Genomic DNA, 27,879 nt, shown 5'->3' on the forward strand with positions numbered 1-27,879 from the left:
CTAGGGAGCCTAAAGAAAGCTCCTCTAGGCTGACGACATTGAGCCGAGACCTCCAGGACAGCAAGACGCAGCCGTGGGAGGATCTGAAGAAAAGGGTATCAAACAAGTGCACAGGCTGTGAACATTGTGTGCTGGAGAGGGGTTTGAGTTGAGACCCAGAGATAAGCTGCTCTTTTGATTTGTACAAAGGCCAAGAAAACATGTCCCTTTTAAGATGTTTTATTCTCTTTAATGTCATACATTGGTGGATTCCTTTATCAACAAACAGTATTAGAAGAAATGGAGCCTGCTATGAGAGCAGCCTGGTCCTTGGTATCTATCTGCAGTTTGGGGCATACCCTTCTCGTCCCCCTTTTCATATACAGATTTTGTCCTTATGTAATTTGGATCACATTCAGTATTCCAGTGTCTATCACTTAGTGTGTGGGTGGATCTTGTTCCCTTTTCACAGCTGCGTAATATTCCATAGCATGGCCAAACCACTAGCTTTTTTTTTTTTTAGTCTCCTAACAGGAGACTTTTGGATTGTGTCTGATTTTTTTTTTTTACCCTCCATACAATCCATGAATTCATGTACATCTTGATCATGTATCTTTCTGGTCTTTAAATTTTCACTGTCAAAACTAAATGCCTTTAGCAAAGACTAGTAAGCCAGTTTACTCTCCTACTGATGGTGTCTGGGAGCCCACCTCTCCACCCGTACTTGCTATTATCTACATTTCCCCTTTTAGCTAATGTGATCAGTAAAAATGATCTCATATTCCTTTATATAAAAAAAGAGTGATTCAGTTTATTCAGGCTTCCAGTTTTTATTGTAATCCATCATTGTTTTTTCCAGAAGATCAAGGTTTAGCGAGTGCTGGCTCTGCTGCTCGCTGGTCTCCTGACCGCTGCTGGGACTCAGCCTTCACAGCATGCTCATCTGTGAAATGAGGCCCTTTTAATCCCTGTCCCCTGCCAGGCTGCTCCGTGTTACGCATGGGGAAACATTCCGGAAAGTTCATTTTATGCTGAAAAGCTCTGCAGACATCATGGGTTTTACCAGTGAAAGGCGACTATCTGGAGCCTGGAACATCTGAACAGATGTAAATGTTTCTAAGCAGCTAGTATGTCCAGGGGAGGGGCCGGGGTGGCTTTAGGTGGGACATCCACCTTGCATCCCTGAGATGGAGGAGGACTCATCCAGCCCAGGAGGGTAGAGAAAATTCTCTAGCTGGTCCAGGGAAAGGCTCAGAAAGGGGCATTGATCACTACAGACTGATCCTTCCTTTGTCTGTTGTTCAGTCGCTAAGTTGTGCCCGACTCTGCAAGACCCCATGGACTGTGGCACGCCAGGTTTCCCTGTCCTTCACCGTCTCCCTGAGTTTGCTCAAACTCACATCTGTTAAGTCGGTGATGCCATCCAACCATCTCATCCTCTGCCGTCCCCTTCTCCTCCTGCCCTCAATCTTTCCCAGCATCAGGGTCTTTTCCAGTGAGTTGGCTCTTTGCATCAGGTGGCCAAAGTACTGGAGCTTCGACTTCACCATCAGTCCTTCCAGTGAATATGCAGGATTGATTTCCTTGAGGATTGACAGGTTTGATCTCCTTGCAGTCCAAGGAACTCTCAAGAGTCTTCTCCAACACCACAGTTTGAAAGCATCAGTTCTTGGCGCTCAGCCTTCTTTATAGTCCAAATCTCACATCCATACATGACTACTGGAAAAACCATAGCTTTGACTCTACGGACCTTTGTTGGCAAAGTGATGTCTCTGCTTTTCAATATGCTGTCTAGGTTTGTCATAGCTTTTCCTCCAAGGAGCAAGCATCCTTTAATTTCGTGGCTGCCGTTACCATCTGCAGTGATTTTGGAGCCCAAGAAAATAAAGTCTGTTACTGTTTCCGGAGGCCAAAGGCGGGGGCTCCTAGAACTTTGTGGATTGCCATGTTTATTACATTGGGGGTCCTTGTCTGTTCTTCTGTAATGGGAGGCTTTAAAATAAGCAAAAGATTGACCCAAGAGCTTTTGTCCTTGATGTGGAGACAGGCGGGGAAACTGTGGGGCCTGATGAAGGAAAGATGGGACCTGGGGCCTCTGGCCCCCTAGTGGGGGAGGTAGGGGGCTGGTGGACCGGGGTCCCTGGAGAAATTCATCTCCACTGGGATTCAGGAGCCTGGGGACATATAGCCAGGCTCTCCTCTCCTTCCCCAAGTGGGCTGTGACATGGCGGGCCCCTGCCTTGGGGAGCAGGCAGCATCTAGGTTTGGCTACAGTTCCCCTGCAGCTGCCTGGGACCTCAGTCCTGGCAAAGGCGTCAGCCTGACCTGGTTGGGACGGCTGCAAGGCCACGGACAGGAAGGTGAACCAGGGAGGGTGACAGCATATGAACAGGGGGACAGTGGCACCCCCAAAGGGCTCTGGTCGGGAGGCGTCCTGCCTTTTTAGCTCTGCAGCCAGGGGACAGGAGGAAAGGAGGTGGGGACCGTGGCTGCAGACATGTTTCTGCATTTATTTGTTGTTGTTCAGTCACCAAGTCATGCCTGTCTCTTCTGCGACCCCATGGACTGTAGCCGGCTGGATCCTCTGTCCATGGGATTTCGCAGGCAGGAATAAGGGAGTGGGTTGCCATCTCCTCTTCCAGAGGATCTCCCCGGCCCAGGGATCAAACCTGCGTCTCTTGAATTGGCAGGCAGGTTCTTTACCACTGAGCCACCAGGGGAGATCTTTTTGCAGTTATTGGGGTTGGGTTTTTCATGGAGAGAGTGAGGGGAGCATCTTATGCAGGAGCTGGCAGTCAGTGGGTGCAGGGCAGGCTTTTCTGGGTAGGTGCCCCGTCACTGCACGCCCAGCCCAGCTCAGAGGGGCTTTGTGGAGTCAGAGTCAGATTGAGTCCTCAGGTTCAGTTTCAGGCAGCGGGATGGACTGGCCTGTCCGTGTCGCAGGAAGTTGCAGCTGCTATTTTTACTGCTCCAACTAGGACTTTTTACAGGAAGGTACAATTACAATACAAGCAAAATGTCAGGGTTTGGCTGGTCAGCTGAGCCCTGGGAGGCTGCCACAGCTCGAGGCCAGGACCGCAGCACAGTCCGTGCATGTGTAAAATGAGGCTCATTTGCATGTGGGCACATACCTACCCTGAGTGCTGGGTGACTTCCTCTGAACTGCCTGCAGTGTCTGGAGTTTTTGCCTTTGCTGGGCTTTGCCCAGATTGGTGCCCCTGATTGGAGCACCTTTACCTTGTGATGGGTCACACAGTGGTGAAGCCAGCCTGGACAGCTGTAAGCCATTCTGTTCCTGACTGCGCAGGAAGTTGAAATCTTATCAAAAGAAATTATTGAGAACCTACTGTGTGATAGCCACACTGCTGAGTGCTAGGGATAGAGGTGGGTTAGACAGACCCTGCTCTAGAGCATCACCCGTGTAGCAATAAGGACACAGAAAGTGCCAGTTGTCCCCAGAGTGTTTGGAGAAGCACCTGATTTTTTTTTTTTAATATTTATTTATTTGTCTGTACCAGGTCTCAGTTGTGGCACATGAGATCTTCAGTCTTTGTTGTGGCATGCAGGACATTTAGTTGCAGCAGGAGAAATCTTAGTTGCAGCATGTGGGATCTAGTTCCCTGACCAGGGATCAAACCCATGATCCCTATATTGGGAGCTCAGAGTCTTAGCCACTGGACCAGCAGGGAAGTCGCCACCTGATGTTTTTAATGTACATGTGTTATGGCTAGAGGACAGGCAGGGCTTATGTTAGCTTCTGTTGCTGCCTAATAGATCAGCACTAACTTAGTGGCTTAGACAGTACCTGTCTATTAGCTCACAGTTCTCTGGGTCAGGAGCTTGCGCTGACTTAGCTGAATTCTCCACTTAGGCTGTCACAAGTCCAAGGTCAAGTGCCAGCTGGACTGGGCTTTTATCCTGAAGCCTTGGTGGAGGGCGGAGGGGAGATTCTGCTTCTAGGCTCATTCAGGTTGTTGGGAGAATCAAGTTCCTGGTGGTTGTGGGACTGAGGTCCCCTCTCCTCCCTGGCTATCAGTAAGTGCTGATACTGAATCCATATGGGCTCCTTAACTCCATGCCAAATACCCCTCCACCCTACCCCACCTCCAGGCCAGCAGCGGACCCTCAGGTCCTTCCCTGCTTCAGATCTCTGACATCCATTTTTGCAGTCAGCTGGATAAGACTGCTTTAGAGGACTCATGTGACTAAGTCAGGCCCACCCAGAGCATCTCTCTATTTTAAGGATTCCTGATTAGTTAGTAACATCATCAGTTATGTCTGCAACTCACTTTGCCATGTAGGTAACATGGTCACAGGGGTGGAGATTGAGAGAGTCATCTTTGAATTTTTCTGCTAAGGGCTCATGCCAACAGGGGTTACGATAGCAACAGAATTAGTAACCTCTGTTCTCTTGAATGGAGTGAATTTTGTGTGTCTCCCTGTGCTCTTTACATGGGCTGTCTCTTATTTATTTGGCTGTGTTGGGTCTTAGTTGTGGTGTGTGGTCTTTCCCTGTGGCATATGGGATCTTAGTTCCCCAAGCAGGGATCGAGGGCAGACTCCCAACCACTGGACCACCAAGGAAGACACTGGACTGTCTCATTTAATTCTCAGGGTGGCTGTTGATATCAGTTCAGTCGCTCAGTCGTGTCCGACTCTCTGCGACCCCATGAACCACAGCACGCCAGGCCTCTCTGTCCATCACCAACTCCCGGAGACCACCCAAACCCATGTCCATCGAGTCAGTGATGCCATCCAACCATCTCATCCTCTGTCGTCCCCTTCTCCTCCTGCCCCCAATCCTACCCAGCATCAGGGTCTTTTCCAATGAGTCAACTCTTCGCATGAGGTGGCCAAAGTATTGGAGTTTCAGCTTCAACATCAGTCCTTCCAATGAACACCCAGGATTGATCTCTTTTAGGATGGATTGATTGGATCTTCTTGCAGTCCAAGGGACTCTCAAGGGTCTTCTCCAACACCACAGTTCAAAAGCATCAATTCTGCAGTGCTCAGCTTTCTTCACAGTCCAATTCTCACATCCATACATGACCACTGGAAAAACCATAGCCTTGACTAGACGGACCTTTGTTGGCAAAGTACTGTCTGTGCTTTTTAATATGCTATCTAGGTTGGCCATAACCTTCCTTCCAAGGAGTAAGCATCTTTTAATTTCATGGCTGCAATCACCATCAGCAGTGATTCTGGAGCCCAAAAAAATAGAGTCTGACACTGTTTCCACTGTTTCCCCATCTATTTCCCATGAAGTGATGGGACCAGATGCCATGATCTTAGTTTTCTGAATGTTGAGCTTTAAGCCAACTTTTTCACTCTCCTCTTTCACTTTCATCAAGAGGCTCTTTAGTTCTTCTTCACTTTCTGCCATAAGGGTGGTGTCATCCGCATATCTGAGGTTATTGATATTTCTCCCGGCAATCTTGATTCCAGCTTGTGTTTCTTCCAGCCCAGCGTTTCTCATGATGTACTCTGCATATAAGCAGGGTGACAATATACAGCCTTGATGTACTCCTTTTCCTGTTTGGAACCAGTCTGTTGTTCCATGTCCAGTTCTAACTGTTGCTTCCTGACCTGCATACAGGTTTCTCAAGAGACAGGTCAGATGGTCTGGTATTCCCATCTCTTTCAGAATTTTCCACCGTTTATTGTGATCCACACAAAGGCTTTGGCATAGTCAATAAAGCAGAAATAGATGTATTTCTGGAACTCTCTTGCTTTTTCGATGATCCAGCGGATATTGGCAATTTGATCTCTGTTGATATAGGAACAGTCATTTCCCTGCCCCCACCCCACCCCATTTTCCAGATGGAAATACTGAGGCTCAGAGAATGTAAGTACCTTGGGCCAGTCATATGGGTAGAAACAGCAGTGCTGGGGTTTGAAATCCGGGCCTTAGCACCTCACCACCCCATCAAGGTGCTTGTGGCCAGCATCTCCAGTTTGAGTCCTGTGATTGGCAGAACACCCTTTAGAACACGGATGAAGGTTGCTCTTTTCCATCAAACCTTTAAAATTCTTAGATGTGAAACGTACCAGTCACACTACATTTTAACACAGCAGATACGGAGGCCACTCACGTGAATATTTTTGAACCTTATTGCAGTGGGTATTTGTGGTTTATCTACTTCCTTGCTTAGCAATATTATTGAACATCTGATGTATTCCAGGCAGCAAAGAAGACACAGAATACCATCCTCAATGAGTTGGCGATAAAAATAAAGGCAGAGTACATGATACCCTGAAGGAATAAATATTGCTGGGCTAGAGAAGAACTGTCACAGCGCTGCTGCCTAGGCCAACAGTTATTAGAATGTTAATTGCAGGAGCTAGTGTTGTTTAGTCACTAGGTCGTGTCCGACTCTTTGCAACCCCGTGGTCTGTGACCCGCCAGGCTCCTCTGTCCATGGGATTTCCCAGGCAAGAATACTGGAGTGGGTTGCCATTTCCTTCTCCAAGCGATCTTCCTGACCCAGGGATGGAACCTGGGTCTCCCACTTTGGCAGATGGATTCTTTACTGCTGAGCCACTGGGGAAGCCCTAATTGCAGCAGACAAGACAAAAATCTCTTAATATTCTGCTGTGTTCCTGGTGCATAGCTCAGGGCCCAGCAGCTAGCAGGTGCTCAGAAATTACTTGGAAGGTTAATTTTTTGAGTATCTGCTGGGTTGGTTAAAAAGTTTGCCTGGGGTTTTCTGAAGGATGGAACAGAAAAACCTGAGTGACCTTTTTGGCTGACCTAATACTATGTCTGAAGTCCTGTACACTCCAGACAGATGTCAAGTCCAGAAGGCTTATGGAGAGAGGGAGTGGGGCTTGAGCAGGAGAATGGGGGAGGAGAGAGCTTGAAAGTCCAGTGTGTGCCCCAGCGAGGGGCTGGGAAACAGAGGGAACGAGGCTTGGATGTCAGAGCCTCCTTGAAGGCTTTTGAGCAGGTGATCCAGAGCCAAGTGTCTGGCACCAGAATGCCAGGAGAGGGGGAGCCCAGCCTACAGTGGTCAGGTCCTCCCCTGGTTTCTGGAAGAACTAGCCACACAAGGGACCCGGGAAGGAGGATTTAATGGAACTTGGTGGGACCAAACGATATGCTAAAAATGTATCTATGAATGAGTTGCAATTTCTGGGCACCCATGTATTTGGCTATAAATACACATTACATGTGTAATTTCAGGAGACCAAGAATTATCAGCTGCGAAGGCCAAGGGTAGCAGCCCACGCCCAGCCCCTGTAGTTTGCTGTCTCAGGCCCTGCCCTCTGCAAACCGCCAAGGACTGTTATTTGGGGGGAAATGAGGGGTCCTGTGGCAAGAAGACAGTCTGGTGATGGGGGGAGGTGCAGAGGGGCCTGGGTGCTCCGAGGGGAGGCTGGCGAGTGGGGATCAGAGGGTGTGCCCGGTGCCCACACGCCATGACACCCTCCGAGCAGCTGATTGCACTGTCACTGCCCATCACTCTCCACGGCAGGTTCTTTTTCCGAGTTCTTATTTTAAAAGCCTGGTTCATGTGGAGGGTGAGGAAGTTCTGCTTCTCACAGTGTGGTGCTAGAAAGTCCCTGGGATTCTTTTGGGGTCCACAGCGTCAAAACTGTTTTCATAGTAACACGCAGATATTATTTGCCTTTTTCACCTATTGTCTCCAAGTGCAAAACCCCGTGAACCGATGTTTTCCAAGTAACCATTGCACAAAGCTACCAAGTCACGCATGGGTAAATGAGCCGGAGTGCAGGACAGACCGGAAGATGGGAAGGTCAGCGTATATATATTCACCACATGGCTCAGGTCCCATACTACAGTTGACCTTTAAGAAACTGCTGTTCAGGCTGGCCTGGTGGCTCAGTGGTAAAGAATGCGCTTGCCAATGTGGGAGATATGGGCTCGGTCTCTGGTCTGGGACAATCCCACAGGCCGCAGAGCAAGTACTGCTTGACAAGTCTTTGTGTTTTGTCAAAGAGAAATATCCACAATAATCTGGAAAGGCTCTTAAAATCTCCTGCCTTTACCAACTCCCTATCCGGGTGAGGCTGTATTTTCTTCTAGCCTTCAATGAAAATATTTTACAATGTTTAGAAGTATGGGATTCATAGATACATACTACTAAATATAAAATAAGCAAGGAGGATTTACTGGATAGCACTGGAACTACATTCAGTATCTTGTAATAATCTATGATAGAAAATAATCTAAAATATATATATATATGTAACAGTCACTTTGAACACTTGAAATTAATACCATATTGTAAATCAACCATTTCAATTAAAAAACTCTTAACAATAAATTGGATGCAGAAGCAGATAGAGAATCTGGCTGTTAATCAATAAAAATTTTTTTTTGAAATTAGATTTATGAAAAACAACTTATTTATGCTAACATATAGTGAGTTTATTATTATTTTTCAGTTAACTAGTATACATTTCAGTTTTGTCTCAATTTTAATTTTGTATGTGATAAATATCAATAGATTGAACCACGTAACAGAAGCCCCTTAGGGCCCTCAGTCACTTTGAAATTGTGAAAAGACCCGGAGACCAAACCATTTGAGAACAGCTGTGCAAGGCAGAGCCCCTGCGAGCTGGGGCCGGATATGAGCCCAGCACCCAGCTCTGTTCATCTGCTTTCCCCTTCAGTCCCTCAGGGATCCTGCGAGGTTGGTGTGATTATCTTCACACCCATTTTACAGACGTGGAAGCTGAGGCACTGAATGTCTGAATACCTGGCATAAGCTTTGCAGTACAGAGGTGGCTTTGCTGGCAGCGCCGGCCAGCTTGGGTCTGGAGGCCCCAGACCGAAGTCCCTGCTCCCCAGGCAGGGAGGAAGGCAGACTCCCAAGAGAGAGCCTGTTAACACAGGCCGGGTCTGCTTCCTCAAGTTACCGTCAGATGTATCACGCGCTCTTCAGAGTGGCACGGGGCCTGGCCAACTGCGAGCACACGTCCTCACCGTGCCTCCTCTCCAGAGGCCCAGGAAGGAGGGCTCAGGTTTGCCAAGTGGCAGCGAGGCACTTGAGAAATCAAGTGCTTTTCATTAAAAACAGCATCTCCTGGTCAGGCACACCTGGCCTTGGCAGCCAGGAAGGTTCTTCTTTCTCAACAGCCCATGAGGTGCCATTTGAGCAGGGACTTTGTTTGGGGTTTTTTTGGTGGGTTTTTTGGTTTGTTTGTTTTTCCTCAAGTTTTAATAATCAGGCATAAAGCTGCTGTAATAATTTGTGTACAGGTTTTTGAGTGAACATGGTTTCATTTCTCTTGGATAAATACAGAGAAGATAAGCTAGTGCTGCCACTTACTGAACAGTGATTTGTGTATGGCAGTTTCCTGGTGGCTCAGATGATAGAGAATCTGCCTGCAATGTGGGAGACCTGGGTTCGATCACTGGGTTGGGAACATCCCCTGAAGAAGGGAATGGCTACCTACTCCAGTATTCTTGCCTGGAGAATTCCAGGGACAGAGGCGGGCTACAGTCCATGGGGTCGCAAAGAGTCGGACCTGAATGAGCGACTAATACTTCCACTTTTCATGAATATTGTATACATAAAAATGTATTATTAAATGGACTTTCAGTATAGCACAGAAACACATATGATGTTTTGGAAGCTAACTTTCCAATTCTTTAAGCCTGCTAACTTCTCAAGACTAAAATTTCACATTAAAACCTTGGTCCTTTCTTTGCTGAAAAAGATATTAGGTTGGCCCAAAAGTTCATTAGGGTTTTTCTTTTTTTATTTCTTTTTTATTTTTTAGTTGGAGAATAATTGCTTTGCAATATTGTGTTGGTTTCTGCCATACAGCAACCCAAATCAGTCACAATTATATATATATATATATCCCCTTCCTCTTGAGCCTCCCTTGCCTCTCCTACTCCACCCCTCAAGGTCATCACAGTGTGCCAGACTGGGCACCCTGTGTGAGCAGGGACTCTGGAGCAAAACAGCTTTGAGTACTGAGGCTGTGTGCACATTTTTTACCTTCTCTGAGCCTCAGTTTTCCCATCTGTGTAATGGGGACAATGAGGGCCTTGAAGAGGTGCCATAAGAATACAGTGAAAGAAGGCTTGTACAGGGCTTGGCAGAAACACTTGCTCAAAGCAGGGTTAAAAAAAAAAGAAAAAGTGACCCTGTGTCTGGCATAGCATCCAGCAGGTTCTTGGGGTTGTGAGGTGAAGACAATCTCCGCACCCTCCTCACCAGCAGTGCCTACTGTCAACTGGCTTTTTTGCTCAGCCTACTGAGACAGTCTGTGCATCCCCAGCAGGTGTGTGTGTACTACAGGTCTGTGTGTGTGACTAGGTAGTCGGTTTTTAACAGATATAAGAGACAGCCTCCTATTCACAGCCCTTCTCATTTTAGCAGAGAAAGCCAGTTGCTTATTGTATGTGTGTGTGTATATATATATATGTGTGTGTGTGTATATATATATATGTGTGTGTATATATATATGTGTGTGTGTGTGTATATATATATATATAATATAGTTCTGTAGTACTCCACTGTATGAATGAACCATTGTTTCTTTAACTGGGCCTCTCACCCATGAACATCGAGGCATTTGCAATCTTTTGCTTGTAGCCAAAAGGCAACAGAGGGCACGATTCCTGGGTGTGGAGAGGCTGGGGCAGAGGGCACGTGCTTCTGTCCTTTTGAAAGATCTTGCCAAAGCACTCTCTAGCCACACGCCCCTGCCCTCCACCTCCCCATGGGAGGGGAGAGACAGAGCTGTGTCCTGGGCTTTAGCACTTGAGGCATCTTTCCATTCTGGTTTGACACTGCCAGCCTGGACTAGAAGAAGCTTCTGGAGCACTGGGAGAAAGCAGCTCATGACCAGTAAGTGGCTGGTGCTTGACTATTTTTTTGTTCCCCCTTCTGTCCTTTTCTGTATGTTCATTTTCCTCCCAGGCTGTCACTCCAGGTGGCTTGCTGAAAGTGATATCTAGGCCAGAGTGCTCTTAATGGCTCCATCTGTGGGCCTCTGCAGATCTTTCAGGGGGCCAGACAGGAAGAGAGACAGCCTCCCTCCCAGTCCCCAGCCCCCGCACCACCTCTGTTTGCCAAGGGCCCAGCCAGTCCTGCTGGCGAAGGAGGAACCCAGGACCGGGTGGCGATGTTTGCTTTGCACGGGGGCTGTTCTCTGCCCCCTGCTTTGTTTCTCTGCTCTGTCCCGCTCTGGGTAACTGAAAGGAAGCAAGCGATTTCAACAGATGGGCGAACCTGAGCACCGAGCTCTTTGTCCCCTCTGAGAGCTGGGATGTCCGTTTCATTGGCCCTGCTCCTGTCTGCAGCAACAGCTGGGCTTGCAGACTTGCGGACCCCCAGTCTCGGGGCCAGAGATGGTCCAGGGGGGCCTCACCGAGCTGAGGAGTAGCAGGACACAGCAGTGGAGCCCAGGTGTCAGCGTCTCTCTGCCCCACCAAATTTGGAGGCATCTGAGCCATCCCTGTCTAAGCTGAAAGAAGCCTCTTTGTTGCCAGGTTGGTTTCATGAAGCAGGGTAAACAGAGCTGCTAGGACAATCTGACATCAAACGTCTGTAATAATTCTCCAAAGATTTTTATATCAAAGTGAAAGTTGCTTAGTCGTGTCTGACTCTTTGCGACCCCATGGACTATACAGTCCATGGAATTCTCCAGGCCAGAATACAGGAGTGGGTAGCCTTTCCCTTCTCCAGGGGATCTTCCCAACCCAGGGATCGAACCCAGGTCTCCCGCATTGCAGGTGGATTCTTTACCAGCTGAGCCACCAAGGAAGCCCAAGAATACTGGAGTGAGTTGCCTATCCCTTCTCGAGGGGATCTTCCTGACCCAGGAATCCAAGTGGGCTCTCCTGCATTGCAGGAGGATTCTTTACTAACTGAGCTATCAGGGAAGTCCTCAAGAGAGTAGCATAATTCACAATTCACTGCAAACAAAGGCAGTGGGGGAGGGGGCTTCCCTGGTTTCTCAGACATAATGCAGGAAACTTGGGTTCGATCCCTGGGTCAGGAAGATCCCTTGGAGAAGGGAATGGCTCCCCACTCCAGTATTCTTGCCTGGGAAATCCTATGGACAGAGAAACCTGGTGAGCTACAGTCCATGGGGTTACAAAAGAGCCGGATGTGACTGAGCGACCAAGCACACCACAGTACAAAGACACTGTTGGATACAAATTCAAAACTATGGATGAATGAATTAGTAAGTCAGGGTGGTTCTATACTGCACAGACATTAAAAATTACAGCCAGCAATCCCAGAGAGACTGAGCAGGTTCATCCCAGTGTTTGCACACAGGAGGCCCCAATCAATCTGTGTTCAGTGATGAATGGAGCATACTATCTATGTGAATGGGTAAAAACAATGTAAAATAGTGTTCCGTAACCGCAACAATGTAAAATGTTTGGGGATAAAGGCTGCAAATAAGAAGCCAAAGTGAAAACAGTTACTCTGTTTTCAGTATTTCTCAACCTTAATCACCTCCCTACCACAAACCTCTTTGGACCTTTTATTACTAATTGCATTCAACCCTTCCCTTCCCCCACATAAATTTTAATACCACATATACTATAAGGATATACTTAACCTTTCCTGGTGGCTCAGATGGTAAAGAATCTGTCTGCAGTGCAGGAGACCGAGTTTGGTCCCTGGGTCAGGAAGATCCCCTGGAGGAGGGCATGCAACCCACCCAGTATTCTTGCCTGGAGAGTCTCATGGACAGAGGAGCCTGGTGGGCTGCAGTCCATGGGGTCACAAAGAATCAGACACGACCTAGCGACTAACACTGTATGTCTGTGTTCAGTACCTGTATCTGTGCTTTGTACCGAAAACAAGTAAGAGTTTTTTCTGTCTTTCAAGAACCAGTGGTTGCCTCCTTAGGACAGCATTCCTGCCCACCACCTCCTGACTGCCTCACCCCCATGAGAACGTCTGTGTTGGGGCTGTGATTCCTCGGATCTTCATCATTTGTATTTCGCCTTCTCTTTTGTGTTGTCTTTTCAGTATAATGACTGAGCTCTGGGGTGTGCCTGGTGGCCTGTCTCACTTGGTTCATAGAGCTCATACCCAGAGGAGGGGGTCTTGGGCAGAAAAAGGGGCACTGACCATCCGTGGCTGCATCTGCTGGGCTGGACGTGTGGCCCTGGCAGTAATTACAGGGTCATTCCACATCTCCTTGTCCAGTGTCCCAGCCTGTAAAAAGTACTCAGTACAGAGCCTAGTACATAGTTGGTGCTCATTGCTATGGTTTATTAGTAGTAATACTGTTGTCATACCCATTCATCTCTGAGCTGCTGTTTTCTTATTTGTAAATTACAGAACTGAGAGGCCGTATGGTAGGATCCCACCTCTGATGCTCTTCTAGATGAGTGAAGCCGCATGACTGTGCGTGCTAAGTCACTTGGGTCGTGTCTGACTCTTTGCGACCCCATGGACTGTAGCCCGCCAGGCTCCTCTGTCCATGGGATTCTCCAGGCAAGAATACTGGAGTAGGTTGCCATTTCCTCCTCCAGGGCATCTTCCCAACCTTGAAATAGAACCCATGTCTCTTAAGTCTCCTGCATTGGCAGGTGGGTTCTTTTACCACTTAGCGCCACCTGGGAAGCCTAGTTTTGGCCAGTGAGATGGAGGCAGAAGTGATGTGTGTCATTCTAAGCCAAGCACCAGTGCCACACTTGCCAGAGCTTTCTCTCTTCCCAGTGGCATGGTGGCTGGCGCTATGGTGTCATTTGGGTCGCCGGGAGTGACAGTGATGGGAAGAGCACTCTCTTCCCCTCCCCTCCAGCACCAGCTAACCCACAGAGCACGTCACATGAGCAAGGAATGTCTCTGCCTCCAACACCACTGAGACTCGGGGGTGCTGGTTGTTGCAGCGCAGCACAGCCCTGCCCATCTTGATTAAAAACGAGTCGTCACCTTGTCAGGCTTGGCTATGAGGATGAAATCTTCCATGTAAGATGCCCAGTGCAGTGTGGGTACATGGTAGTCAGGCGCTCTGTCTGGCTCCCTTCCCGACCAAATTCCCTGCTGATTCTTTGCAACAGGTGTTGCTTCATCTTTCAGCAGCCTTTCACAGGCCTTGACCCCTTACCTCCTGTCCTCTGCCTCTTCTGGGAAGAAAGCCTGTTGCCCGGGAAATGCCAGGGCAGCGTGCCACCCAGACCCTTCCTCCGGGGGTAGCCCGCCCACCCCGGTGGAGCTGGTGTCTGTCCACACAGCATCTATCAACTCAGAATAATAGTCCTGACAACCAGAGACCGCTGTCCGCCTGGGACCTGGCTGTATCAATCATGAGAGCTCAGTGGCTACACTTCAAGTGTGCTTAACAATCGTGTGCATCAAGTGAAAAGGCCGGAGCACGTGGAGAAGGCCCTGAGGCTTCTGCTCACCCCTCTGGGTCCTCTGGGACCCCCTTTCCCTTCCTGACTTTGGCTATGGGTGGACAGGGTCACTGCCCGCCTGGGAGTGTGTGTGAGTGTGTTCAAGTGTGTGAGACCCTTTGGCGGTGGCACTGGTGCTCATGACCTCAGGACCACAGGTAGGTCCCTGGCTGCCCCACAGGGTGCCTCGTCAGAGGGTGTGGAAGGGTTGGGCTTCTGCCCTGTAGGGGTGACCTCAGGGGCGGCCTCTGCCCCTCTCGGGGTTGCTCTTTGACACAGGGTATTCTGTACTGCCCGAAGAGAAGCCCCACTTACTGCCGAGCTGTGTATGAGGCAGACAGCCTCACCACTTGGCTGAACCAAGTGTTCTAGAACCGCCCCGGCGGCCAGCCCAGTGCCCTGCAGGAGGGCTGGGGCTTGTGATGAGGCCAGGATGGGGTGAGGCCGTGGGCTGGGGCGGGGCGGAGCAGCACCCGGCAGACGCTCTAACCACACGAGACCAGGAGGCGTGCCTTACACAATTCCCAGGACTTCCCTGCAGGTTTGAAATCTTTCACAATCCCAAGCTGAAAAATGAGATCAAAATAAGTAAACACGGTGGAAAATATCAACAGTTTTAAAACTGGTGCAGGTATGTACAATTTTTGAATAGATTTATAGTTTTTTTTTTGGTTCTCTGTTTTCAAAGAAAGGACCATTGGAAAGTAGAAGCATCTAGGGAAAGGCCCCATTGACAATTCACTTGTATCTAGAATGATCTGGGGCTCTGCTTCTGTTACAGTGGTCATACTGACTTTACTCTCAGTTAGCAGTGAGATCTGCCTGCTTCATGAGGCGCTTAGTTTGTTTTCCACTTGAAACTTGGACGGACAGCTGCCCCTGCACCCTGGAGGCGTGCGTCCTCCAGGCGTGGGCAGAGCGAGGACATGGGCTGCAGCTTCACGGGGCGTCCTCTCGGAAGCCCCCTCCCGGGACCCTGGCTGCAGCATGCGGCCCTGCGTGGGTGTGTTACCTGATGGCGTTGGAATCCTTTGTTATCACAGTTCTAGAAGTAACCCAGACCCAGCAGGCTTGACGAAAACCTTTAGTGTTTTTCCTGACTACAAAAAATACTCTGTACTTGTTAAGAAAAAAAATAATCAAACAACTTAAAAATGAACAGAGTGGACAGTGAAAAAACCTTTTATTCAGAAGTGAAGGTTGCAGTTGGAGCAAGGCTGGGGGAAGTGTCTTCTGTGTTTATTCTGTGACAGTGGTAATGGCAGCAGTAATAAAACAGCTGACTGGGTGAGAAGGAGAGGGCCCGGCCGTCCCGACGCTTATCAGCGACTTGTCTCGTGTAATTCTCCCAACAATCCTATGAGGCTGCAGCTGTTTTCATCATCACTTTTGTAGCTGAGAAAAATAGGCCTGGAGAGGTGAACTCACTTTCCCAGGGTCACACAGGAAGAGCTGGGCTGTCTCCAGGGGCCCTGTTCCTCGGTGGGAGATCCAGCTCCAGAGTGCATGCTGCCCCTCCCCTCTCCGGGCCGGGGTCCACTTGTTACAGCCGGGATGTCCGAGGCAAATTCTTCACGCGCACATCTGGCTCCAGGGCTCAGAAGTCCCTGGCCCCGTGTGATGGTGTCCCTGCCCATCCCTGGCCTTGCTCTTCCCTGCAGGGCCGGCGGTTTCCACCTGGCCTTTGCACCTGCCGCTTCTCCGTCTGAAGCCTCCCTTCCCTGCCAGCACATCCTGGCTCCACGCATCACTTAAGCGTGCAGCCCCCCTGGGGCGGGAACCTGTCTCCCTGCCTGGCACATGGGAGTTGTTCAGAAAGTTTGTGGTGGATGAGCGGGTCAGACCCACATTGCCTGCAACCCCTCAGCTGGGCCCTGAGCTTTTCCAGCTCCCTCTGGCCTGGAAGGATGGAGTTGACACCCTCATTTAGAAAATCGCTGACTCCTGGCTGGGGGTGGAAGGCGGGGAGGGGTGAGTGATACAGGGCAGAGCTGGACCTCCCAAAGAGTGACCTCCAAAATGCAGCTCTGGTCTCCTCCGGTGCCTTTTTCTCTGAGAATGGCACTGGAATCTTTGGAGAGCTTGGCAAGTTTTCTTCTGAAGGTTTTGCCCCTTGGCTTGTTTTCTTGTTTATTTGGGTAACTTTCCAAGGAGCCTGGAAGGGATGAGCTGGACTCCTTGTTATTTGGTACCTTTTTTTGGAGGGAGGGGGGCAATTTTAAAACATTTATTTTTATATATTTTTTTATTTTATTGGAGTATAGTTGATTTATAATGTCAGTTTCAGGGGTACAGAAGAATGATTCAATTAGACACACACATATATTCATTCTTTTTTATTGTGTGAAGTGATGTCTCGTAGTTTTGATTTGCATTTGTCTAATAATAATAAGCTATGTTGAGCATCTTTCCATGTGCTTGTTGGCCATCTGTATGTCTTCTTTGGAGAAATGTCTGTTTAGATCTTCTGCTCATTTTTTGATTGAGTTGTTTGTTTTTTGGATGCAGAGCAGCAGGAGCTGTTTGTATATTTTGGAGATTAATTCCTTGTTGGTCACATTGTTTGCAAGTATTTTCTCCCATTCTGTGGGTTGTTTTTTCATTTTGTTTATGGTTTCCTTTGCTGTGCAGAAGCTTTTAAGTTTAATTAGATCCCACTTGTTTATTTTTGTCCTTATTTTCATTAGGAGGTAGACCCAAAAAGATATTGCTGTGATTTATGTCAAAGAGTGTTCTGCCTATGTTATCCTCTAAGAGTTTTATAGTGTCTGGCCTTACATTTAGGTCTTTGATTCATTTTGAGTTTATTTTTGTGTATGGCATTAAATAATGTTCTAATTTCATTCTTTTACATGTAGCTGTCCGGTTTTCCCAGCATCACTTATTGAAGAGACTATCTTTTCTCCCTTGTTCTTCCTGCCTCCTTAGTCATAGATTAATTGAGCACAGGTACAGGGGTTTATTTTTGAGCTTTCTAGCCTGTTGCATTGATCTATTCAGTTTTTGTGCCAGTACCATACTGTTTTTATGACCATAGCTTCATAGTATAGTCTGAGGTCAGGGACTCTGATTCCTTCAACTCTGTTTTTCTTTCTTAGGAATGCTTTGGCTGTTCAGGGTCCTTTGTGTCTCCATACAAACTTAAGAATTTTTTGTTCTAGTTCTGGGAAAAATACTCTTGGTAATTTGCTAGGGATTGTATTGAGTCTGTAGACTGCCTTTGGTAGTATAGTCATTTTAACTATTGAGTCTTCTAATCCTATCTCTGTGTCATCTTTGATTTCTTTCATCAGTGTCTTATAGTTTTCAGTCTACACGTTTATTTTCTCTTTGGGTAGGTTTATTCCTTGGTGTTTTATTCTTTTTGATACAGTGGTTAATGGGATTGTTTCCTTAATTTCTCTTTTTGATCTTTTGTTGCTAATATATAGAAATGCAACAGATTTCTTTGTGTTAATTTTGTATCCTGCAACTTTATCATATTCACTGATGAGCTTTAGTAGTTTTCTGGTAGCATCTTAAGGATCTTCTGTGTATAGTAGTATCATGTCATCTGCAAACAATGACAGTTTTACTTCTTTTCCAATTTGGATTCCTTTTATTTCTTTTTGTTTCTCTGATTGGTGTGGCTAGGACTTCCAAAACCACATTGAATAAAAGTGGTGAGAGTGGACATCCTTGTCTTGTTCCTGATCGTAGAGGGAATGTTTTCAGGTTTTCACCATTGAGAATGATGTTAGATGTGGGTTTGTCATATATGGCCTTTATTATGTTATATTATATATATATAATATATATATAATATATATTTATATTATATATAATATATTTATAATAATGTAATATTATTATTAATAAATAATAATATTTATACATAAATATATAAATATACATATAAATATATAAATAAATATATATGGTTTATATATATAAAGATTATATATTATATTATAATATTTAATATATTTATATTTATATATTATATTATATATAATTATATAATTATAAATAAATGTATATATAGTTTATATATTATAATATTTAATATATTATATTATATATTTATATTTTATATTATACAATATATAATTATATAATATATAATATATTAATATATCAATATATTAATATAATATATAATTATATGATATAGAATATATTGTATATTATATAATATATATTATATATTATATATAATATAATATAATATGTATAATATCTATATTAATGTCTATATTCATATAAATATTTATATTTATATGAATATAGACATTAATATATACAAATATATATAAAGTTTATATATTATATTTAATATATTATATATTAATATATTTTGTATTATGTTATATAATAATATATTATATATAATATGTTAATATTATTAATATAATTAATATATGAATTATTAATATAATTAATATATAACAATATCATACCATATTATATAATTAATGTATTAATATAATGTATTAATATATTAACACAATATGTTATAATATGTATTAATAAATATATTTATTTAATATAATAAAATAAGGTATATTTTCTTTGTGACCACTTTCTGCAGAGTCTTTACCATAAGTAGGTGTTGAATTTTGTCAAAACCTGTTTCTGCATCTATTGAGATGATCATATGGTTTTTATTCTTCAGTTGGTTAATGTGGTATATGACATTGAAGAATGTGGTGACATTTGTTAATGTGGCGTATAATATTGAAGAATCCTTGTATCCCTGGGATAAATCCCATTTGATTATGGCATATGAGCCTTTTAATGTATTGCTGGAATCAGTTTGCTAGTATTTTGTTGAATATTTCTGTGTCTATGTTCACTCTCCATGGAATTCTCCAGGCAGGAATACTGGAGTGGGTAGCCATTCCCTTCTCCAGGGGATCTTCCCAACCCAAGGATTGAACCTGGGTCTCCTGCATTGCAGGTGATGCGTTACCATCTGAGTCACCAGGGAAGCCCCTCATCAGTGATACTGGCCTGTAATTTTCTTTTGGCAGGGGTTGGGGGGGGCGGTGTAGTGGTGATGTCTTTGTCTGCTTTTGGTGTCAGGGTGATGGTGGCTTTGTAAAATGAGCTTGGGATGTGTTCCTTCCTCTGCAGTGTTTTAAACAAGTTTCAGAAGGGTAGGTGTTAACTCTTCTCTAAATACTTGATAGAATTGCCTGGGAACCACCTGGTCCTGGACTTTTGTTTGCTGGAAGTTTTTAAATCATGGTTTCAATATTAGTACTTGTAACTGGCCTATTCATATTTTCTATTTGTTCCTGGTTCAGTCTTGGAAGTTTGTATCTTTCTAAGAATTTATCCATTTCTTCTAGGTTGCCCATTTTACTGGCATTCTGTGGTGTTCATTTTAAGTTCTCCTTTTTCATTTCTGTTTTGATTGATTTGAGCCCTCTCCCTTGTTTTCTTGATGAGTTTGACTAAAATTTATCAATTTTGTTTACATTTTCAAAAACCAGGTTTTAGTTGTATTGATCTTTTCTATTTTCTTATCTATTTCATTTATTTCTGTTCTTTATCATTTCTAGGCCTTTGGGCTAAGATCAAATGTATTTCTGCTCTGATCTTTATGATTTCTTTTCTTCTAACTTTGGGTCTGTTTGTTCTTTCTCGAGTTGCTTTGGGTATAAGGTTAGGTTATTTGAGATTTTTCTTGTTTCCTCAGGTAAGACTGTACTACTGTAAACTTCCCTCATAGAACTGCTTTTGCTGCATTCCATAGGTTTTGGATTATCATATTTATGTTTTCACTTGTCTCAAGGTATCTTTTGATGTCCTCTTTGACTTCTGTGATCCACTGATGGTTTAGTAACATATTGTTAAGCCTCCAGGTTTTGTGTTTTTTATAGTTTTTTGCCTCTTTAATTGATTTCTATTCTCACAGCATTGTGGTTGGAAAAGATGCATGATGATATGATTTCGATTTTCTTAAGTTTACCGAGGCTTGATTTGTGACCTAAGATGTGACTCTGTGTTGGAGAATGTATGATGTGCAGTTGAGAAGAGAGTGTGTTCTGCTTTTTGGATGCCGTGTTCTAGAAATACCAGTTCAGTCCATTGGGTCTAATGTGTCATTTAAGGCCTATGTTTCCTTATTGATTTTCTGTCTAGGTGTTCTGTCCAGAGAAGTCCCTCCCTATTATGTGTTACTGTCAAGTTCTCCTTTTATGGCTGTCAGTGTTTGCCTTATGTATTGAGGTGCTCCTATGTTGGGTGCATAGATATTTACAGTTGTTACATCTTCTTCTTGGATTGATCCTTCATCATTATGTAGTGACCTTCTTGTCTCTTGTAGTCTATTTTGTCTGATACGGGTATTGCTGCTCCAGCTTTCTTTTGATTTCCATTTGCGTGGAGTACCTTTTCCCATTCCCCCACTTGGTGTTTGTCCCTAGATCTGAAGTGTGTCCTTTGTAGACAGCATATCTACAGGTCTTGCTTTTATATCCATTCAGCCAGTCGATGTCTTTTGGTTGGAGCGTTTAATCTATTTACATAAAAGCTAATTACCTATATGTATGTTCTTATTGCCATTTTAATTGTTTTATTTTTGTGGATCTTATTTCTTCTCTTCTTTTGTAATCTTTTGATTTGATGTCTATCTTTATTGTTGTATTTGGATCACTTTTTATTACATGTGTATTTACTGTAGATTTTTGGTTTGTGGTTCCTGGGAGGTTTTGCTATTACAGTCTATTTATGTGCCAGTTTGCTGGCCTCTTTTTTTTCCCAATGCATTGCCAGTATCCTGCATTTGTAATCTCATCTACTCACAATTGCTGGCTTTGATATTATATTTAATGTGTAGATGTTTAATTTACTTTGTTTGCCTTTACTTTGTGTTTGTCTTTACTGATGAGCTTTCTCATTCGTAATTTTCTTGATTCTATTGTAGATGTGGCCTTTCCTTTTCCATGTAGAGAAGTTCCTTTAGGATTTGTTTTAAGGCTGGTTTGGCGGTGCTGAATCCTCTTAGCTTTTGCTTGTCTGTAAAGCTTTTGATTTCTCCATCAAATATGAATTGTGAACCTTGCTGGATAGAGTATTTTTGGTTGTAGATTTTTTTTTTCCTTCATCACTTTAAATATATTGTGCTACTCCCTTCTGGCTTGCAGAGTTTCTTCTGAAAAACCAACTGTTACCTTATGGGGATTCCCTTATATGTTATTTGTTGCTTTTCTCTTGGGCTTTCAGTAGTTTTTCCTTGTCTAATTCAGTAATTTTTCCTTGTCTAATTTTTTTTCAGTTTGATTAATATATGTCTCATTGTGTTCCTCTTTGGGTTTATTTTGTATGAGACTGTATGTTTCTTGGATTTAAGTGTTTCCCTTCTTGTGTTGGGGAAGTTTTCAGCTATTAGGTCTTCAAATATTTTCTCAGGTCTGTTCCTTTCCTTTTGGGACCCCTAAAATGCCATTGTTGGTGTGTTTAATGCTGTCCCAGAGGTCTCTGAGACTTGTCCTCATTTGTTTTCATTCTTTCTTTATTCTTTTCCATTGCAGTGATTTCCAATTGATCTCTTTCAGATCAATTATTCGTTCTGCCTCAGTTATTCTGCTATTAATTCTTTCTAGTGTATATTTTTTAAGTTAAAAAAATTTTTTAATTTTAAATTTTTTTTGGTACATTCTATTACAGAGGTACATCTTGTGGTCCTTTCTTTTCATCTTTAGAGATTTTTTATTTATTGTTATTTTTATACAATTTTTAAAGGTTACTTTCCATTTACAGCTGGTCCTGGGGCTTGTTCAGGCTTCCTGGTGGGAAGGCCTGGTGTCTGCCCACTGGTTCTTGGAGCTGGGTCTTGTCCCTGTAGCGGCCAGAGCGGTGGCCATTGGTGTGTTTAGAGGTGACGGGGAGCTCAGTACCGCTTTAGGCAGCCTGTCTGTCGACGTGTGGGGCTGTGTTCACATGCTGCTGTTTGGCCTGCAGCATTCCAACACTGGTGCCTGTAGGTTACCGGGTAAGGCCAGGTCTTGATGCCAAAACGGCAGCCTCTGGGAGAGCTAACACTGATCAGTATTCTCTCTGGCCTCTGCCATCAGTTCCCTGTTGGGCAGTCAGCCACCGCCTGCCCTTGCCTTCCCGGGAGACCCTCCAGGACTCATAGGTAGGTCCAGCCCTGGCTCCTATGGAGTTATTGCTTTGGGCCGGATCTCGGTGTATGGGAAACCCTGTGTGCCCTCCCAGAGTGGACTCTCTGTTTCTCCCGGTCCTGTGGAGCTCCTGCACTCCAGCCCCACTGGCCTTCAAAGCCAAATGCTCTGAGGGCTCCTCGTCCTAAATGCCAGACCCTCAGGCTGGGGAGCCGACCAGGTGCTCAGGACCCTCTGGTGGGAGAACCTCTGTGATGTAATTACTTTCCAACCTGTGGGTCACTCACCTGGTGGCTGCAGGATCTGATGATGTCACACCGTTGGGATGGCGTGGGCACCGCGTGGCATCTGTTTGCAGGTCTCGTAGTGGCAGCGTTTGTCCATGCCACTCCTGGGACAGCAGGAGCAGGGTTTGGAGCCTGCTCGTGGGTCTCCTTGGGAATTCCCTGGCAGCTCAGTTGGTAAAGAATCTGCCTGCAGTGCAGGACACCCGGGTCGGGAAGATCCCCTGGAGAAGGAAATGGCAACCCACTCCAGTATCCTTGCCTGGAGAATCCCATGGACAGAGGAGCCTGGCGGGCTACAGTCCACGGGGTTGCAAGAGTCGGACACGACTGAGTGACTAAACCACCAGCACCACATGGGTCTCCTGGGGGCAGCTGCCATCTGTGTACTCCCAGGACAGCGGGCACAGCGCTTGGCACCTGCTTGCGGGTCTTAATAGCAGCAACTCGCTCCCACCCCCAGAGCTCCTGCAGGCCGTGTCCTGTTGCCTCGGAGCAGTCACAGGGAAGGACGCCCTTATGAGAGTCTGGCCCCTCTCTCGGGGCACCCCCTAGAGATGGCGCCTTACCTCTCTGGCAGGCCCTCGCTGCTCCCAAGCACGCCCTCCGTTGCCACACTCCAGCCTCTTCAGGCCATCTCCACGCAGCCAGCGCCATCCTCTTCTCACCTCTGAAACCCGAGCCGGCACCCAGCCCCACCTGCACCAGCCGATGAGTGACTCAGGGGGAGCTCTGGGCCGTGGTGCCCGCCTCCCGTGCAGGTTACTCTGCGGTGCCTTCTGCAAACCGGTTGCCACGCTGTCCTCCTCCTCGGCTCCGAAGCTCCCCCTCCATCTAGTCTGATCTCCCCACCAGTGAGAGGACTCCCCAGCTTGCAGGGACCTTTCCTCCTCCACAGCTCCCTCCTTGGGGCACGGGCCCTGTCCTGATTCCTTTCTTTGTCCTTTTGTCCTGCGTGGTTACACAGAGGTTTTCTTTCCCTTTGAGGAGTCTGTGGCCTTACGGCGGCATTCAGTAGGTGTTCTGCGTCAGTCCTTCCGCCTGTAGGTGTATTATTAGTGTTTGGTGGGAGCAGGTGAGCGCCCCATCCTGGTCCACTGCCATCAGTCCCGTCCCTTCTGTTTGGTGTATTTTAACCGCTTCCCTGCAGGGAAAGGCTGTGGTCACAGGAGCAGAGGTGTTGTAGGAGGTGGATCAATACTTCTTAGCAGGATGATAAATCACTCGTCGGGAGCCTGGCAGTGTTGTGCAGGTCATTTATGTGCCTTGTATCCATCAAAGCCTGGGGTGACGCTTAGGTCATCAGAATAATCCTGACATGCCTACAGCTCAAGAGTGTCTGACTTACTGGGGACCCTGAAGACAGGAGGCCATGGAGACAGGCTTCCAAGAGCCAAGACAGACCTGACTTCTGCAAACACACTGTTGTTGTTGTTGTTTTTACCCCTTCTTAAAATCTTTAGTTTTGAGACAAGACAGAAGTCTTACAGGTACTCATGGAGAAGCAATACACGATCACAGTTGAAAGCGAAGACAGTCCAGTCGTAAAGCTTTTACACTTGTCAGCAAATGCTGAAGCTGAAGCTCTGAGCATGGCACAGTGCAGGGCACAGAGGAACGGTAGGTAGTATTCCTCCCCTTTTTCCTCTCCCTCTCCCAAGAGAATCCACGCCAGCCTCCTCAAGGGCAGCCATGGCCTCATGGGCCCCAGAAAACACTCCTTCCCCATGCCCTCACCCATGTGGTGTGACCAGAGGCATGCTGGGCATCCATCAGGTCAAACGTGTGGTCTAGGCCGCAGCGACGGCAGTGGTGTTGCTCAGGAGGCACCCAGCTCGCTGGACTTGGCCCATGCTTTCGGCGCTCACCCCTCCCACCCCTGGGAACCTTCCGTCTCACAGTCTCCGGGTCCTCCAGCCCGGGCACAGGGCTGCATGTGTCACTGGTACCGGTCACTGGAAAGGAAGAGGCAGATGGCCTCAGGTCGGCGGTCACCAAGACCCCACGCTCCTCCTGTACGCAGCTCCCATCTGGGACAGCGCTCCGCTCCCGGCCTGTGTTCAGCCTCTCAGCGGCCCCAGGGACGGATGCCGCGTCACCCCGCAGCTGAGTCAACACCGCAGACTAGAGTCTCCAGGCCCCTCCTGGGTGTGGGGCCCGTCACCACGACTGGGCGGGTGCTGGGACCCCAGGGATACGACACGTTGGCCAGCCCTGGATCCCATGGATCCCGTGTCTAAACAGCCTGGAGCGGGAAGAGAGTGGTTCCTGAGAACAGGCAGGTGTCAGGGAAAGCAGGAGGGGGCACCCTGCTGGCTCAAGGGCCTGTCACTTGGGTCCATTGTCACAGTCAGCCTGGCAGCATCCACAGCTGTCTCAGCCTGGAGCGCGGCCGTGCGAGCACTGCAGCGGATGTTAGCAAGGAGAGCCTGTGCGCTGTGTGCATCTCGTCTTGGTCATTCAGTCCAGCTGAGTCTCCGCTCTGTGCCAGGTCCCGTCAGTTAGCACCACACATGGTCCTGGCCTTCGGGGGCCGGAGATACAGAAGGCAGATAAGCCTGTGATTGTAAGTTGTGATAAGCGCTGTAAGTGGGGGAGGTGTGGGGAGGAGATGACCTCAACAAGGCGGCCACAGTCAGGAAGAGAGAGAGCGAGCCATTCAGGGACAGCAGGGTAGACGGCAGAGCATTCCAGGCAGAAGAGAAGCACATGCAAAGGTCCTGAGGCCAGAGACACGTCCAGCACACCCAGAGGGGCAGCTCGTTGGGAAATAGCAGGATATGTGGACCCGGGGGCCACGGTGGGGACCTGGGATTTTACTGAGAGTGCTGAGATGTCCCTGGTGAGTTTAGAGCTGGGTATGGTGTGAGCCAGGTGATGCTTTTTAAAGGGTAACTCTGGTCTCTGGATGGTTTCAGACCCAAGCAGAATCAGGCTGGTGTGGGGGTTCCATTAGTCGGGGGTGGTGGGGAGGGTCAGACAGGGACTCGTGTAGGAGGTGGGGCCACAGGGCTCGTGTGAACTGGTGTGTGTGGCAGGGGTGGATTTGAGCACGAGGGAGCGTGTTGGTGCTGTTTCGCAGGTTTGGGGGAACACTGAGAACTTTCCCAGACATGTCACAGTGGAGGGAACAATTTGGCTTCTGGGGATCTTGTAGCTGAGGCGAGGAGCCCAGGGTGGGGCACGCAGCCCCGGGAGCCCCCCGGCTCCCAGGCCTGACCGCCCACACTGCTGATCCGGAGCTGAAGGGCAGCCCTGGGTACCTGCAGGCCTGGGTGGAGACTGCAGTCCCCTCCCTGTGTCTGGGCCTCAGTATTCCTGTCTGTAAACTAGGGCCAGTGTGTGTCTCGCTCCCTGGAATCCTGGGGCTTCAGGGCTGTTGCTGAAAGGTTGGCTCAGGTCCCGGCATCTCCTGAGAGGACATGGGGCAGACGGGGAGGCCGCCTGCCTGGCAGGCGCCCCTCCTCCCGGCTCTGCTCTGTGGAGCCAGGCCGGCCGCCTGCCGTCTGGGGGCAGGAGCCCGCTGGGTGTATCTGGGCATCTCAGGATCTTGGCCTGGGAGGGGGTTGGCGTTAGCAGGCAGGCATCCTCTGCTGAGCGAGACACGAGTCAGCTCTGGGCCCCAGCTGCCCACTCAGCGCTGCCCTCGGAGAGGTCACCTCCTGACTTCATTCTCCGGACCCACGTGGCCACTCTGTCGGGGTTTGCCGTGCTCTGGGGCACTTTCTCATCTTGGAGTCCTGTTCTGTCCTGCCCCTAATGCCCCCGCAAGGGGGTCTCCACCTGGATCCCTCCGGGGCGGTCCCGTTCACAGCACCCCAGGGCAGAGGCAGGCCCAGCCCAACCCCACAGCCCCCGGGCCGGCCGCCCCAGCGTGGACTTGGGCCCAGGATGGAGGGAAGCAGGCCGAACAGGGCCAGAAAGCCTGCGAGGGCCTCGCGCAGCGGGCTTAGAGTGTGTGTCCACGTGTCACTGCATGGGGAGAGCAGGGCTGTCCACTCTCTGGCTAGTCCTGGGGCCAGGCTCTGTGGGCAGCAGCCTCCAAGTCCCCCACCCCCTGCAGGAGCAGGTACTGGTGACATCCTGGTCACACGCTGGCATTCCGCCCTGGCGCTGTCTGTAAAGTGAGTCCAGGAGGAGCTGGGCACCCACAGCATTCAAGACCACACTCCAGTGGGGCTCAGCAGCAGCCTGGCTTCCTGGCTGGGTGGGGCGCCGGGCAGAGGTGCTCAGAGACCCAGAGCAGGTGGTGCTGTGGGACGGCAGGAACTGAGGTCAAACCTCACCATCAGGGCCCCAAATTGGAGTCCTTGGAGCCAGTCCCCCAGGCGCCCCCACATCAGAGGCCACATCCCTCTAAAGGACCCAGCACACAGGGGCGTGGTGGATGGTGTCACCCAGTTGCACACATGTGTGTGCTCAGTCGTGTGCAACTCTGTGCAACTTCACGGACTGTAGCCCACCAGGGGATCTTCCCGACCCAGGGATTGAACTCAGGTCTTCTGCGTCTCCTGCATTGGCAGGCGGATTCTTCACCACTGAGCCACCTGGGAAGCCCCAGTGGACGGCCACATTTGGGAAAGTGTCCGATGATTGAGGGGCAGAAGCTGGAATGAGGATTAAGCAGTCACACAAAGATGTGGGGACCATGCTGCGCGGTCTGGAATCGAGGGTGGGCAGTTCAGACCTAGTTGGGGGGTTGCTGCTGCTGAGCTTGTGAGGCCAGGTCAGCCCAGCCTGTCGTCTGTGACAGCCGGTCCCAGGGCCTGGCTCGGGGGTTAAGCTCTGTAAATTTGCCAACAAGTGAGGGGCTCTCAGGAGGCCTGAACAGGGCAGGGACTTTGTCTTACAAAAGAGGAAACTGAGTTGCCGAGGAGAGCGGTGCCCCTTGGGTGGATGGGAGCATGGAGACCACTGTGTATAGTCTGGGCGTGGGGTCCTGCACTCTCCCACTCCTGCAGACTGCACACAGACAGACACATACCCCTGAGCCTGAGCACATCACCCGAGCCCCGTGGTCCATGGTGGCTGGTTTGTGCAGCAGTGTCCCTGGCGGGCTACCAGCTTACAGTGTGCCTGGAGCTCGGGGGCCAGAGCAGCAAGGCCAGGCCCAGACCCGGTGACTTCCCTGCCCGGCCCGGGAGCTGGGGCCTTG

The 27,879-nt window shown here is 47.9% G+C and overlaps 1 protein-coding gene across 3 annotated transcripts in view; it reads left to right on the plus strand.

Annotated features, from left to right (window-relative positions):
• Positions 1 to 27,879, plus strand: part of KLHL25 (kelch like family member 25) — a 51,260-nt gene that overhangs the window by 5,690 nt on the left and 17,691 nt on the right. The window contains exon 2 of one of the 3 annotated variants that reach the window (XM_081550458.1): positions 13,266 to 13,315. The exons of the other annotated variants lie outside the window; for them this stretch is intronic. Within the exon in view, the coding sequence (XP_081406584.1) occupies positions 13,312 to 13,315 (4 nt within the window). The 5' untranslated portion in view covers positions 13,266 to 13,311. The remainder of the gene's footprint in view (positions 1 to 13,265; positions 13,316 to 27,879) is intronic. 3 annotated transcript variants of the gene reach the window in all.

This window comes from Giraffa tippelskirchi, chromosome 12 (assembly GCF_054371585.1).
Source record: "Giraffa tippelskirchi isolate mGirTip1 chromosome 12, T2T-mGirTip1v1.2.pri, whole genome shotgun sequence".
Taxonomy (NCBI): domain Eukaryota; kingdom Metazoa; phylum Chordata; class Mammalia; order Artiodactyla; family Giraffidae; genus Giraffa; species Giraffa tippelskirchi.